At 39.4% G+C, this 14,725-nt stretch overlaps 1 protein-coding gene across 1 annotated transcript in view; it reads left to right on the forward strand.

Annotated features, from left to right (window-relative positions):
- The window catches only part of ADAD1 (adenosine deaminase domain containing 1), a 45,436-nt gene continuing 41,007 nt past the window's right edge, over positions 10,297–14,725 (forward strand). Inside the window, exons 1-4 of the mRNA XM_005691287.3 lie at positions 10,297–10,436; positions 10,795–10,974; positions 11,717–11,905; positions 14,411–14,578. Coding sequence (XP_005691344.1) covers positions 10,803–10,974; positions 11,717–11,905; positions 14,411–14,578 — 529 coding nt within the window. The 5' untranslated portion in view covers positions 10,297–10,436; positions 10,795–10,802. The remainder of the gene's footprint in view (positions 10,437–10,794; positions 10,975–11,716; positions 11,906–14,410; positions 14,579–14,725) is intronic.

Genomic DNA, 14,725 nt, shown 5'->3' on the forward strand with positions numbered 1-14,725 from the left:
TTGGGAGGCATTTCTGAAGAGAAATGCTGTTGTTAAAAAAAAAAAAAAATGCCAGAGAGAGAGAAATGCTGTCAAGGACGATGGCAAGAAGACCCTGGTCATTAGGTGTATACCCAGTGGTCTAGATATGGGGGGTTGGGGGGGGCGGTAACAGGAGGTAACAAGAAAGCTTGAGTGCTCAGAATGAATACAGGTTGATCAATCAGGCAATCAAGTCAAGTGCCAAGTAAAGTGGTGCAGGATAGATAAATTGCTAAACTACCTCTTTGATAAGCTCTTTTCCCTAGGCTTCATGTTTCCGCTATGAGTGCCTTTCCAGAATATAATAACCCAATTTCTCTCCCAACTTGGTGTTCACTACTCCCCAGAAGTGACCTAATCCATTTGGGTGCTCTAGAGATAAGAAAATGAGCTAAGCCTATTCTCATTTCACCTTCTGAAGCCAGCCTGTTTGCAAGGAGGATGCAGTTCTGATTTCCTCCCTTGTGCATACTGTAAGGGGCAAGCAAGTTGGGTTTGTCCAGTTTGTGTTACTAGAACAAGGAACTTTGTGTATTTAGAGAGTGACAGCAACCCCATTTGGCCAGACAGCTGAGCACATTTTCTAATTTAGATTCATTAGGCAATAAAGCTGACTTTTAATATCCGTAACTCTGATATGTGTCTCAATGAATTTCAACCTTTGGAGAGGAGGAAGCAGGTATTTATTGATCTTAAGCATAATAGTTTTCTTTTTAAATACTTTACTATTATTATTGTTAGTATTACTTTAATATTAGTGTCTTGTTAACAGGTTTATTCATTTTTTTAACAGAATGAAAATTTACCTACCTTACAATGAGAGAAAGCTGATGCCCATGGGTTTCACTAGTTTTATCATTACCCACATGCAGCTGGACTTATAATGGTAGACTAGCCTATTGAAGATCCAGTGATTTCTCAATCTAAGAAAGATATATAGCTGGTGTGGTACCCTACACCATGTAGTAGATGTTTTAAACTTGCGTTCAGTATCCCATACTGTTACCTCTCAGAAGATATAGATCTGATAACAGAGTTGAAAGATAAAGTATCTCCTTTCAGTATTATACCAAACAAGCACCTTCAAAATGTATACCTTTATCCAATTCCACTGAAAACAGCTCTCAGTATCCAAGGAAGAAATGTTTCCATGAGGAACACACAACAGTCTCATTAAATTAGAATCGGAGGATGCCACCTAGTTGGTTTTAAGATGCCAACTGGTTGAACTAGAAAAGGTACTGGGTACAGAACTGATTGTTTTATTAATAATTGTGGGGAAATAGGGTTGCTGCTACAAATAGAGGCAACATAGATCACTCCAAGGCAAACCCTATTAGTGCCTCTAAATGAGTGGCAGAGTACAGCAACCACAGGCATCTCGGTTAGCACTCACACCTCTCAGAAATAAAGATTATCTTGGAAGATATTCTCAGTGTGTCTCCCACATTTCCACACATTTTGCAAGTAAGACTTAACCGTTCTCTGTTCAGAACTGTATTTTCAATATTTGTACAGCGAACAACTCTGGAAAATAGAGATGCTACCCAGCCCCAGAGCAGAGGGTAGATTTACCTACAGCCCTGGAAGATACAGGGTCTCCTTTGTCATAAAAAATTAAGAATTTTTCTCAGTTGGTAAAGAATCTGCCTGCAATGAAGGAGACTCTGGTTCGATTCCTGGGTTGGGAAGATCCTCTGGAGAAGGGATAGGCTAACACTCCAGCATACTTGGGCTTCCCTTGTGGCTCAGCTGGTAAAGAATCCATTTGCAATGCAGGAGACCTGGGTTCAATCCCTCGGTTGGGAAGATCTGAAGAAGGGAAAGGCTACCCACTCCAGTATTCTGGCCTGGAGAAGTCCATAGACTGTATAGTTATGGGGTCTCAAAGAGTTGGACACGACTGAGAGACTTTCAATATGAATTAACTGTTCATAATTCTATTTTAACTTTTAAGTTCTTCTCTTGTAACACCACCTCACTGTGTGTGCAGCATCCATCTGGACCTATACATGCTGCTTCCATGGGACTTGGGGACAAGAAGAAACATTCAGACATGCTGATACCCACACTGTGAATAAAAAAGTTCTTTATCACGGACTCATGAATCTCATGTGTTCTGCCAACATCCATGAAATTGAGGCATGCTAACTTGAAAGTTTTCAAGTACTGTACAGTAAAACCAGAAATCCTCCATAGTCCCTGACAGATTATTCCACTGAATAGGAGCCCCAGTCATCTGAAACACTAACTGAAGGCAACTGACATGGAATGGGTGGTACAAGAAATATCCAGCCACCATATGACCAGTTGAAATGAGGGTTCTACCACCTATTTAACTTCTTAGAAGTTTTATATGTTAAATTCTGTGACAAACATTTAAAAGTTAACTTTAAAAATTTCAGTGCTTATTCATATATGAGACAAAATAATACCAAGCATTTACTGGGTAACAGGTATAGTGCTAAACTGTTTCTGTCTACCAATTAATGGATTCCTCCCAACAACTGTGTGAAGTAGATGATAACCTGCTTATTTTGCAAATAAATCACGACTCAGAGGAGTCTCAAGGAAAGGAGTCAGTGATAGTTCCTGGGGATAGCCAAGGAAATTATGTTAATTAGATAAGAAGTTAGAAATAACATTTGTTCTTTAGGCCAAAGAAGACCCAAACCAAGGCCATACAGCTTGGTTAGCAAAGTGAAGGCGGACTTGAGCCCCACTTGCCCCCTTGGCTTGGTGTCCTCATTCACAGCATTACACTATGGCCTTGCTCCTGGGTTTTCAGCTTATACAACTTGGTTAATAGTAGTGTCGAGTATGAGATGGGAAATTCACTATCCCACCCAATTCCCATAGTTTTCCTTGTCAAATAATAAGAGAGTCAAGTATGAAGGATCAAAGTACTATAGTTTAACAATTCCCAAAATGTCCTTTAAATCACACAGTATATTCTGGCCATCTGATGTTTAGTTAACTTTATATTAGTATGTCAGAAATGTGAAAGCAAGGATTTAAAACATGGTGTATTTTCACTTACACACTGGCACTCAATCATTTGTTATTTAATATACATATAAACTAATATTTACATAATATTAAATCTAAAGCAGTTTACTAAAATCATATAGCAACACTCATATAGTTTTGAAATAAAAGATCATTTAAATTACACTGAAATTCCTTAAACACTAAATTAAGCTTTTTACTGTGTAATTCACTGAAAATAATGCAAATTATGTGAATTATCTGTCCCAAAGCCTCAATCAGGTAAATCTCACCTAAAACTGATCAATCTTTGGCTGTGTCAAAATTTTAATTACATAAAAAAATGGGGCCCAAAACATCAGATTGCATCTCCACAGTATTCATATGCTAAACTTAACGTACTGTTCTCTGTGCAAGCATAGAAGCAATGACACTTTGGAAGCAATGAAACTTATAAAGCAACAAGTACAACTAGCTCTAAGATGTTAGTTTATCACTATCATTATCCAATAAAAATAACCAGGGGTTCCTGGAAAAATGGCCAATTTTAAGTCTAAGGGATGGAAAATAAAAGCATCTTATAGTTCCAGAAAATAAATAAATACTTTTTAAAAACAGGAAGATGTCAAAAGGGTACAGGAGACTACAGTGTAAGAGATCCCAGCACTGGAATAATTTGAGCAACAAAATAGTAACAGTATTGGAGTATACTCAAATAATAAATATCACTGGCCCCACACTAGCATGTAAGGGGAAGAATTTTTTCTTAAAATGAATTTCAAATAACAAATATGAAAGGAATGAGAGAAACAGAAAACTACCATTAGAACCCCACAGTAGAAATTCTGGTTGAAGATAGTGAAGTAGGAAGATCCTGAACGTACCTCCTCCCACAGACACACCAAATGTACAGCTACATATAGAAAAATTTCCTCTGAAAGAAACCACAAAACTATAGCTGAGAGACTCCTACGCAACGGGCAATCCAAAAAAACCCCAAATCAACACAGGTAGGAGCAGATGAGACACAATCTTGCTGAAAACTCCACCCATAGTGTGGTGACCCACAATCCGTAGGAAACTCATGATTCCGAGCTTCCCCCTGAGGAGCAAAAGGTCTGAACCCCACATCTGGCAATTTTAAGACCCACACCTGAGATACGAACTCCCAAAACATCTAGCAATGAAAGCCAATAGGGCTTGCATCCACAAAACATACAAGTTGCTGGATATCAAATCAGTATACAAAAATCTGGTGCATTCATATACACTAATAAAAAATTATCAGGAAGAGAAATTAAGAAAACAATCCCATTTACAATTGGATCAAAGAAGAATTAATTACCTAGGAAGAAACGATCTATGAAGTTGAAAAATGTATACAATGAAAACTGTAAGACACTGATGAAAGAAACTGCAGATGACACAAATACATATTTGTGTGGAAATAGTCCAGTCTCATGGATTGAAAAAATTAATGTTGGTAATATGTCCATATTACTCAAGCAACTGACAAGATTCAATGCAATCCCTCTCAAATTTCCAATGGCATTTTTTAAAGAAGGCAAGCAATACTAAAATTTGTGTGCAACAACAAAACATCCCGAATAGCCAAGGCAATCCTGAGAAAGAACAAAGCCAGAGGCATCACACTTCCTGACTTTATACTATAAACTATGGTAGTCCAACAGTATGGCACTGGCACAAAACAGATGCATGGACCAATGGAGTAGAGCAGAGAGCAGAGAAATAAACCCATGAATATGTGGTCAATTAATTTACGACAAATGAGCCAAGATTATACAATGATTCAGTTCAGTTCAGTCACTCAGTCGTGTCCAACTCTTTGTGACCCCATGAATCACAGCACGCCAGGCTTCCCTGTCCATCACCAGCTCCCGGAGTTCACTCAAACTCATGTCCATCGAGTCGCTGATGCCATCCAGCCATCTCATCCTCTGTCGTCCCCTTCTCCTTCTGCCCCCAATCCCCCCCAGCATCAGAGTCTTTTCCAAAGAGTCAACTCTTCGCACAAGGTGGCCAAAGTATTGGAGTTTCAGCTTTAGCATCAGTCCTTCCAATGAACACCCAGGACTGATCTCCTTTAGGATGGACTGGTGGGATCTCCTTGCAGTCCAAGGGACTCTCAAGAGTCTTCTCCAACACCACAGTTCAAACGCATCAATTCTTCGGCACTCAGCCTTCTTCACAGTCCAACTCTCACATCCATACATGACCACAGGAAAAACCATAGCCTTGACTAGACGGACCTTAGTCAGCAAAGTAATGTCTCTGCTTTTCAATATGCTATCTAGGTTGGTCATAACTTTCCTTCCAAGGAGTAAGCGTCTTTTAATTTCATGGCTGCAATCACCATCTGCAGTGATTTTGGAGCCAAAAAAAATAAAGTATGCCACTGTTTCCACTGTTTCTCCATCTATTTCCCATGAAGTGATGGGACCAGGTGCCATGATCTTCGTTCTCTGAATGTTGAGTTTTAAGCCAACATTTTCACTCTCCTCTTTCACTTTCATCAAGAGGCTTTTTAGTTCCTCTTCACTTTCTGCCATAAGAACGGTGTCATCTGCATATCTGAGGTTATTGATATTTCTCCCAGCAATCTTGATTCCAGCTTGTGCTTCTTCCAGCCCAGCATTTCTCATGATGTACTCTGCATAGAAGTTAAATAAGCAGGGTGACAATATACAGCCTTGATGTACTCCTTTTCCTATTTGGAACCAGTCTGTTGTTCCATGTCCTGCTCTAACTGTTGCCTCCTAACCTGCATATAGGTTTCTCAAGAGGCAGGTCAGGTGGTCTGGTATTCCCATCTCTTTCAGAATTTTCCACAGTTTATTGTGATCCACACAGTTAAAGACTTTGGCATAGTCAATAAAGCAGAAATAGATGTTTTTCTGGAACTGTCTTGCTTTTTCCATAATCCAGCAGATGTTGGCAATTTGAACTCTGGTTCCTCTGCCTTTTCTAAAACCAGCTTGAACATCTGGAAGTTCACAGTTCACGTATTGCTGAAGCCTGGCTTGGAGAATTTTGAGCATTACTTTACTACGTGCGAGATGAGTGCAACTGTGCAGTTAGTTTTTCCAATAAAACTGGACAGCCCATGCAAAAAAATGAAACGAGATGACTATCTCACACCATACACAAAAATAAATTCAAAATGGATTAAAGACTTGAAAGCATAAAATAAGACGAAAGCATAAAAGTCCTAATAGAAACATAGGTAAAAGGTAAAAATAAACAAGTTGGACTATAATAAATAAGCCATACTAAAAAGTTTCTACATAGGAAAGGAAACCATTAACAAAATGAAAAAGCAACCTCTGAAATGAAGAAAAAAATTTAAATCATATATCTGATAAGGGTTAATATCCAAAATATATAAAAAGCTCATAAAACTCAATACCTAAAACCCAAACAATCTGATTTTAAAAACAGAGAGAAGATCTGAATACATAAGAAGGTATACATACGGCCAAAAGGTACGTGAAAAGGTGTCAACATCACTAATTATCAAGGAAATCAATGCAAATCCAAACACAATAAGATACTAATTAACATCTGATAGAACGGTTATTATCTAAAAGACAATAACAAGTGTCAGTGAAGACGTGAAGAAAAAGGGAACTCTCATACACCGTTGGTGGAAATATAAATCCATTCAGTGGCAATGGATAGCAGTATGGAAGTTCACAAAAAATTAAATATAGAACTATGATATGGTCCAGCATTTCCACCACTGGTTATTTATCTCAAGGAAATAAAACCAATAACTGGAAAAGATATCTGCACCCTCATGTTTACTGCAGCATTATTTACCATAGCCAAGGCATGGAACAACCTAAATGTCCCTTAATGGAGGACTGAATAAAGGTGTGATATATATACATACAAGTGAATATTATTCACCTATAGAAAGAAGAAAATGTTATCATTTGTGACAAAATGGATTGACCTTGAGGGTTTTATGCTAAGTGAAACAAGACAGAGAAATATAAATACTGTATGATCTCACCTACCTATGGAATTTTTTTAAAATGAGGTCATAAATACAAAGAACAAACTGGTGGTTGCCAGAGGCAAGGGGTAGGCATGTCAAAAGGTACAAACTTCCTGTTATAAGATAAGTAAGTCCTGGGCATGTCACACACAGTATTTGCTACGATGTGTGTGTTAGTCACTCAGTCATGTCTGACTCTTTGAAACCCCATAGACTGTAGCTCGCCAGACTCCTCTGTTGATGGAATTTTCTAGGCAAGAACACTGGAGTGGGTTGTCATGCCCTTCTCCAGGGGAGCTTCCTAACTCAGGGATCAAACTCGGGTTTGCTGCATGGCAGGCAGATTCTTTACTGTCTGAGCCACCAGGAAGCCCAGCAGATCTTAAAAGCTCTTATCACAAGAAAAAATATTTATAACTGTATGTGGTGATGCTAACTAGATTTGTGGTGACCATTCTGCAGTATATACATATACCAAAACATATGTTTTACACATGAAACTAATGTTATGTGTTAATTGTGCGTGTTAGTCACTCAGTCGTGTCTGACTTTTTATGATTCCACGGACTGTAGCCCTTCAGGTTCCTTTGTCCATGGGATTCTTCAGGCAAGAATACTGGTATGGGTTGCCATTTCCTTCTCCAATGTGTTAATTATATTTTAATAAAAAAGAAGAAATTTAACTGACAAAACATTTTAAAAAAGAATACCACAGTAAAAACTGCCTCAGGCAAAGTGAAAATTAGTGAATCACACTCTAGGGCAAAACAGGATATTTTCAGATCCTCAAATTATCTTCCTCAAAATATTTATTAATATGGTGGTTTTAACATATGTCCACAAACTCTGGGGCTTCCCAGGTGGCACTAGTGGTAAAGAACCTGCCTGCCAATGTAGGAGATGTAAGAGATGCAAGTTCGATCCCTGGGTCAGGAAGATCTCCTGGAGAAGATGGCATGGCAAACCTATTGTAGTATTCTTGCCTGGAGAATCCCATGGATAGAAGAGCCTGGCTGGATATGGTCCATGGGGTCACAAAGAGCCAGAAATGACTGAAGCAACTTAGCAGAGCATACCACAAACTCTGTGGTACACCTCTCTCCAGAAGGTGGATCTCTATTTCCCTCCCCTCATGTCTTTGCTGCCTTCTAACAGAGTATAGAAAAGGGAAAATAGTAACTTCATAGTGGAGACACCAGACAGACACAACCTTAGCCAAGCCATCAAGATTAACATCACCACTAGTAGTTGCTGATATCATGTACTCTTTGATATGCCACAAGATGTGCACTTCACCTCCATCTTATCAAATATCCTTAATTATAGTCTAACCAAGAGAAAACATCAGCAAATGTAAACTAAGGCCCATTCCACAAAATATCAAAATCATGAAAAAGGATCAAAGCATCAAATCATGAAAAAACAAGTGAAGACTGGAAAACTATTTCAGACCGCAGAAGACTAAGGAGACGTGATGGCATGGAATCCTGGATTGAATCTGGACTTCAGTTAAAAACCTGGTGAAATCCAAATAAAGTATACAGTATAGTTAGTAGTAGTACTGTACCAATGTTAATTTCTTAAGTTTTGATAAATATACTACACCATGTAAGATGATAACACTAGGGGAAATGGATGCAAGAATATAGAAGCACTCTATCTTTACAATTCTGTAAATCTAAATATTTCAAAATAAAACATTTATATATGCTGTAATAATTTTTAAGAGTAATTTTTAAACATTCCTTTTACTTTTTCAGCTTCTATTTCCATTCCATGTCCCTACTCAAGTTTGGTCCTAATGAAATTATCTATTTTTGTACTTTGAAGCTTTGATCACCATCCTGAGCACACTTCTTGGCAACATTTTAATTTTTTAACTCTTGTAAGCAGAAGTTTCTCAACGTTAAGAAAGAAATCTAAACTGAGTTATCGTTAAAATTATTAATGAGCACTTGATCAGAGCATCAGAGTCAACACATTCTGATAACCTCTAAAGAAAAATGTGCTGCTTCTATTGAAAATGAATTGCTTAATGAGAGATATGAGGCTATTTTTTCTCCCAATTAGCCCCTGTATTTGTGGACGGATGTTACTTCTTGCTGTAATGATACAGAATACCATCAATTCTGTTATTTTTCTTTTTAAGTGATTTAACCCTTGAGAAACCTTTCCCAGATAAAAGAGTAGAGGAGCATTTAAATTTTGTTATAGCAATCTCCCTCAGTCCCTTGAAGTCCTTGTGGGTTTCATGCCAAGACCTGTTTAAATACTTGTAAAATACTACTTAAAATATTTTCAATGATCTATCAGCAACACCTCCATTAGTGCCTCCTTCACCTTTCCCAAGAGCAAAGAACTGGAGACACTCACTTTGTGTGTATCATGCATTTATCAGTCATTAGCTTCTCAAGCCCCAACCAGTTTTCGAAACTGTTGCTTATTTGGCTCCACGTGAGGCTTCCGCAAGAGTCCAGGGAGGCTTTTTTCTGTAAACAACAAACACACCATGAGGCCAAACCTTGTCCACAGGTACCTTCTGAGAGTATAACTGTGGACAAAGCAAAGGGTCTCCTGAAACGACCCACACATAGGTACCCTAGGACTGCCTCCAGGGATCCTATAATAGATAGGAGTGATCAGTCATGTCTGATTCTTTGCGGCTCCATGGACTGTAGCCCACCAGGCTCCTCTCTCCCTGGAATTTTCTCTGCAAGAATACTGGTGTGCGCTGCCATTTCCTTCTCCAGGGCATCTTCCCAACCTAGGGATCAAACCTGCGTCTCCAGCATTGCAGGTGGGCTCTTTACCGCTGAGCCAGCAGGGAAGATCCCAATAATAGATAAGGAGGCACTATTCCAGTGCTATGTCGGGATGGAAGGAGTACCAGGCAGGTGTGCATGGAGGGCATCAGGCAGGAGAGTGAAGGGGCTGAACTGTGTGATCTTACCTGCCTTTCCCAGCAGACAAGGAGGCCAATGGGTCCAGCTACCTACACACAAAAAACCTGTAGTACCTCAACGAGGCCTTGAACATGCGCAATGCGCGACGCTCGACATCACTGCGTCACTTGACATCGCAAGCCTTGGCGCGCGGCAGGCACGCGCTGGCTCAGGCGCGGGGGCGGGAGCGCGGGCCGAAAGGACGGTTGGTGATTGGATGAGGCTTGCGTGAGGCGTCCGCCCGGGTCCTGCGGTGACTCCACGAGGCGGCTTTTGAAAGACGCCCTTCTTGCCGCGTGGCTCTCGGGCCAAGCTGTCTGAAGTGAGAGGTTGAGGCCGGGAGAAAGAAGCAACGGCGTCGTCGGCGGCCGGCCGGCGAGCCCCCGGCCTGCGACCTGGCCTGCGGCTCGGTCAGAGCTGCCCGCCAGCGAAGTCCGGCCCGCCGGGCAAGAAGGACAATACCGGTGGGTGGGAGTTAGGCTGGGGCTCAGGAGGCCGCCAACCGGGTGGCCACTGGAGGGCTCTCAGATTTTTGTTTTTCCTTTTTTTTTCCCTGACCCCCGAGAAAGACTTTTCTCCAAAAACCACGTCGTCCCTCCTTTCCTCCCTGTAGAAGTGCTTTGGGGAGGGATTTGGGAGACAGTTCTGTCACCATATAACTGGTCATAAAGCAGTCATGACATCATGGAAGCGCATGTCATGGGAGTGTGTGTGTGTGAAAAGGCCATGTATGGGAATGTGGTTGTTTTTATTTCAGAGTAAGTATTTTTAGTTTACGTAGTACTTTTTAAATTTTCTGCTAATTTTCTTAACAATTTGTAGGTGAGAAAATGTCTGGCAACAATGACTGGTTTCAGAGTTCTCGGGTCCCTAGCTTTGCCCAGATGCTGAAAAAGAACTTGCCAGTTCAGCCATCAGCCCAGACGGTAACAACACCCACAGGATATTCCTCGGAAAGTTACAGCCTGTCAAACATGGCATCCAAGGTTACGCAAGTGACGGGTACAAACTCTTTTACATTTATAATAATGCCTAAGTTCTGTAAGATTCTGGGATGTCCAGTCAGTTTTGATGAGCTTCCGGTTTCACTGTTTCCAGAATATATATCCATTTACCTGTGGCCATGTCCCAACTAAAACTTGGATTTGACCCCCAGCCCAATAGAAATGCTTCCCCTGGCTGTTCACTTAATTGTTCTTTACCGCTTGAGCACAAGACCACTTCCAATATGTCTTGCCTTTTTGAAGTGAGTCTGTGTTTATGCCTTTCAGGGAAGAACTGGATTTATAAGGGGTTGTATTCCACATATCACTTACTGTAGTGTTAAGTGGAAAGCCAGGACACACACAGTAGAAATTCAGTTGAATTCAGCTTAAAAGGTAAAAATAGTGAATTGAAAGCAGACTCTAGGTTCTGGTACCAAATCTAACTACATTCTAGGCCTCAGTGACCTCTTGTAAAAATGACTTAGCCTCTGAAGACCTTGACATCACTGAAATCCTGATTCTTTGATATCACTTTATGCTTTGACAATAACAGCACTTTGCACAATAGCCTTAGTACTCCAGAAGGTCTATATATAACAGGTTAAACTTCTTTAGTAGTAGAAACATTTTTGATGAAAAACACATGTGACTGTGTGTGTGGAATTGTCTTCCATTTTAGGGAAGGGTTTAGTGCTTTTGCTTGTCTTATTACTCTCTTTAATTTAACCAAATTGACAAGCATAAACATTTATTTTTAGGTAATTTTCCAGAACCATTGCTTTCAAAAGGTCTTTCATCTATTTCAAATCCTGTCCTTCCTCCAAAAAAAATACCTAAAGAATTTATAATGAAATACAAACGTGGAGAGATAAATCCTGTATCAGCCTTGCACCAGTTTGCACAAATGCAGCGGGTTCAGCTTGACCTGAAGGAAACAGTGACAACAGGCAAGTAAAAAGTTGTATCTGGTTGTTACAGTACTAGAAAATATTTTCCTATTAAAAGGAGAGTATATATGTGGCACTAAATTAAATTATTTTCTTTATTCACCTAATGTCGGGGTTGGATAACTACTAGTATGTTTTGACAAGGATACGTCATAAATGTTTATATTCATACTTTAGCATTTTGAAACTCTAAATTTACTCATACAAAAATTTTAAAATCACTGAATTCTTATTTTTTGTGTATGGCTAGTTAAACGGAAATCTTATCAGCCTTGTAGATTATTTTCAGGTGTAACTAGGTACTCCCTATAGCCTAAACATGCTTTTGTAGGGATGTTAAATATTTGGACTGATTATTTTTATGAGTATTCTGTGCTGATGACGCCTGACAAGAATTATAGTCAAATTTGGCTTCTGAAATACAAAAGTTAGAAGGGAAAATAGCACTTAGGTGACTGATTCTCTCTGTGAAGACTTGCCTGTAACTTAATTTCTCCATTCTCTCTTAAACTGTCCCCCACCAGAAGAATCTATTACCACCTTGGGCCTGTGGAAAGCTACAAGAGTAAAAGATGGAAAGAAGTTTCTGATTTCTTCACCTTATGACTAGTGATTAGGAAAAAAATTAGGAAAGTGAAGGGATGAGAGAATAAAGTGCTCTTAAGAGGCATTGACAGGCTAAAAGCATGTGAAGCAAAGGAGCACAATCTTTAAAAATCTTCATTATGTGTGCACACATAATCAAGTAGTTTCCTTTCTTTAATTTTCTATTCCTGGTACTGTTACCAATAGGGATCTCAGAGTTACTGTATGTAGCAGATTGTCATAGTGAAGCCAAATTTCTAGTCATTGATTTGGGTGAAACAGCAGTACATTAACAGGTGACCAAGAAAGGTGGAGTTTTCCTAGTCCTGTCACTGTAGGTTGGGTAACGATGTGTTCAATACTATAGACTGAATTTTTCTGTAATTAGTTAGCTTTCTGCTGTTCTGTTGGTCAACTCTTAATACCTCTGCACCACCAGGGAAGCCCTAATTGAACTAAGCAAAACTCAAGAACACAACCCAGTGATTGTTCATAGTGTTCATTTTATGTGCATAGTACTGTCGAATTACCTAATTCTGTAGATTTGATAGAAAAACCACAGTGTCAGTATTTTTAAACCAGCTAGGTAGTATGGATTTAGATGATGGTAAAGTTTGAGAACCTGGGGCAGAAACAAAATGAAGCTTAAAGTCTCATTTCTCTGATTCAGGATACTTATTAACAAATTTCATGCATAGTATCTCAAACATAAGAATCATCTGGGCCGCTTGTTAAAAATGTGAGTCCCAGGTTTACTTAATTTGGATTGGAACTCAGGTGATCATGAAGGAAGAAATTTGGGAAACTGAGATCATAGATGTTGGGAGGAAGGCAGTTTACCCTGATACAGTCTGGAGTTACTTATAAAATCTTGTTGTACATTTTAAGAACCTAGCAGTTAATGGAGTATGTGAGAAAATAATAATAAAGAGGCTTATGTCGAGTGACAATGTACCTAGCCATTTGTAACCAAAGTAGAGACTTAAGTTTCTTAAAGGCCTCCTATACTTCCCCGGTAGCTCAGACTGTAAAGAATCTGCCTACAAGGCAGGAGACCCGGTTTGATCCCTGGGTTGGGAAGATTGCCTGGAGAAGGGCATGGCAACCCACTCCAGTATCCTTATCTAGAGAATTCCATGGAGGGAGGAGCCTTGCTTGGTGCAGACCATGGGGTCACAGTCAGATATGACTGAGCGACTAACACTATTAGAAAGGCTATAGTCTGAATACCAAAAAGTAAAATTAGGAGAGGATTCCATTTCATTTTTCATCAGGAAAATATTAAAACTAGGTAAATATAATTGTGTAAAGATACTTTTTCTGGGAATTTTGGATGATTGAACAGTTTCATTCTTTAGAATATCTTTTTTATTATTGTTTATTTTGGTTTCCCATGTAAATCCCCACTATGCACCCTATAGCTGTGATGGATTTGGATTGTTTCTGTGACTCTGATAGAAACAGGATTTCTTCAAAGGAATTCCTTCTGTTCTGGAGCTTATAAGAGTATCAGGGTTCTCAGAGGACAGGAAAAATTCAGCTTCATCCGTACTGAGGTTTGAAAGGAGACATGTTGCCAGACGCTCCACATTTTCCCTTTCATTGATCATTAGATAGACATTTGAATGCCTACCACTGCCAGGCATTATACAAGACACTGTCACTCTGTGTGTGACATGTACTCTAAAGTTGGCCCTATTGTTGATGCTGAATCTGAAGCCACACTAGCTGCTTGAAGTTTTCCTCAGAACAAGTTTAGGGGTCCTATCAGCTGTACTTAAAACTGTATTGGCCCTACAGAAAAACTGTCAAGTTGAGATTGTTTAATGAAGTTGTACTGGAATGTTTTCCTATGTAACAGACATCTTTCGCAAGATCATTCTGTGAAGTATTACAACTTATTCTGAGTTACTTTTCAAGGTAATGTTTTGGGACCATATTTTGCTTTCTGTGCTGTGGTGGATGGTATTCAATACAAGACTGGACTGGGACAAAACAAAAAGGAGTCTAGATCCAATGCAGCAAAATTAGCTCTTGATGAGCTTCTACAGCTGAATGAACCTGAACCAAGAATTTCAGAAACATCAGGTAAATATTTTTTATTATAAAGTAGTGTTGTAAAATGTTTCATTTTCCAAAAGAGTCATCTGAAAGATTTACAGTAATGAAGTTACTTGCCAACTGCACGATAGAAGTAGCAGAATTTGAATTATTTCTTTCCTTTGCTGATCGCTG

This window comes from Capra hircus, chromosome 17 (genome assembly GCF_001704415.2).
Source record: "Capra hircus breed San Clemente chromosome 17, ASM170441v1, whole genome shotgun sequence".
Classification (NCBI taxonomy): domain Eukaryota; kingdom Metazoa; phylum Chordata; class Mammalia; order Artiodactyla; family Bovidae; genus Capra; species Capra hircus.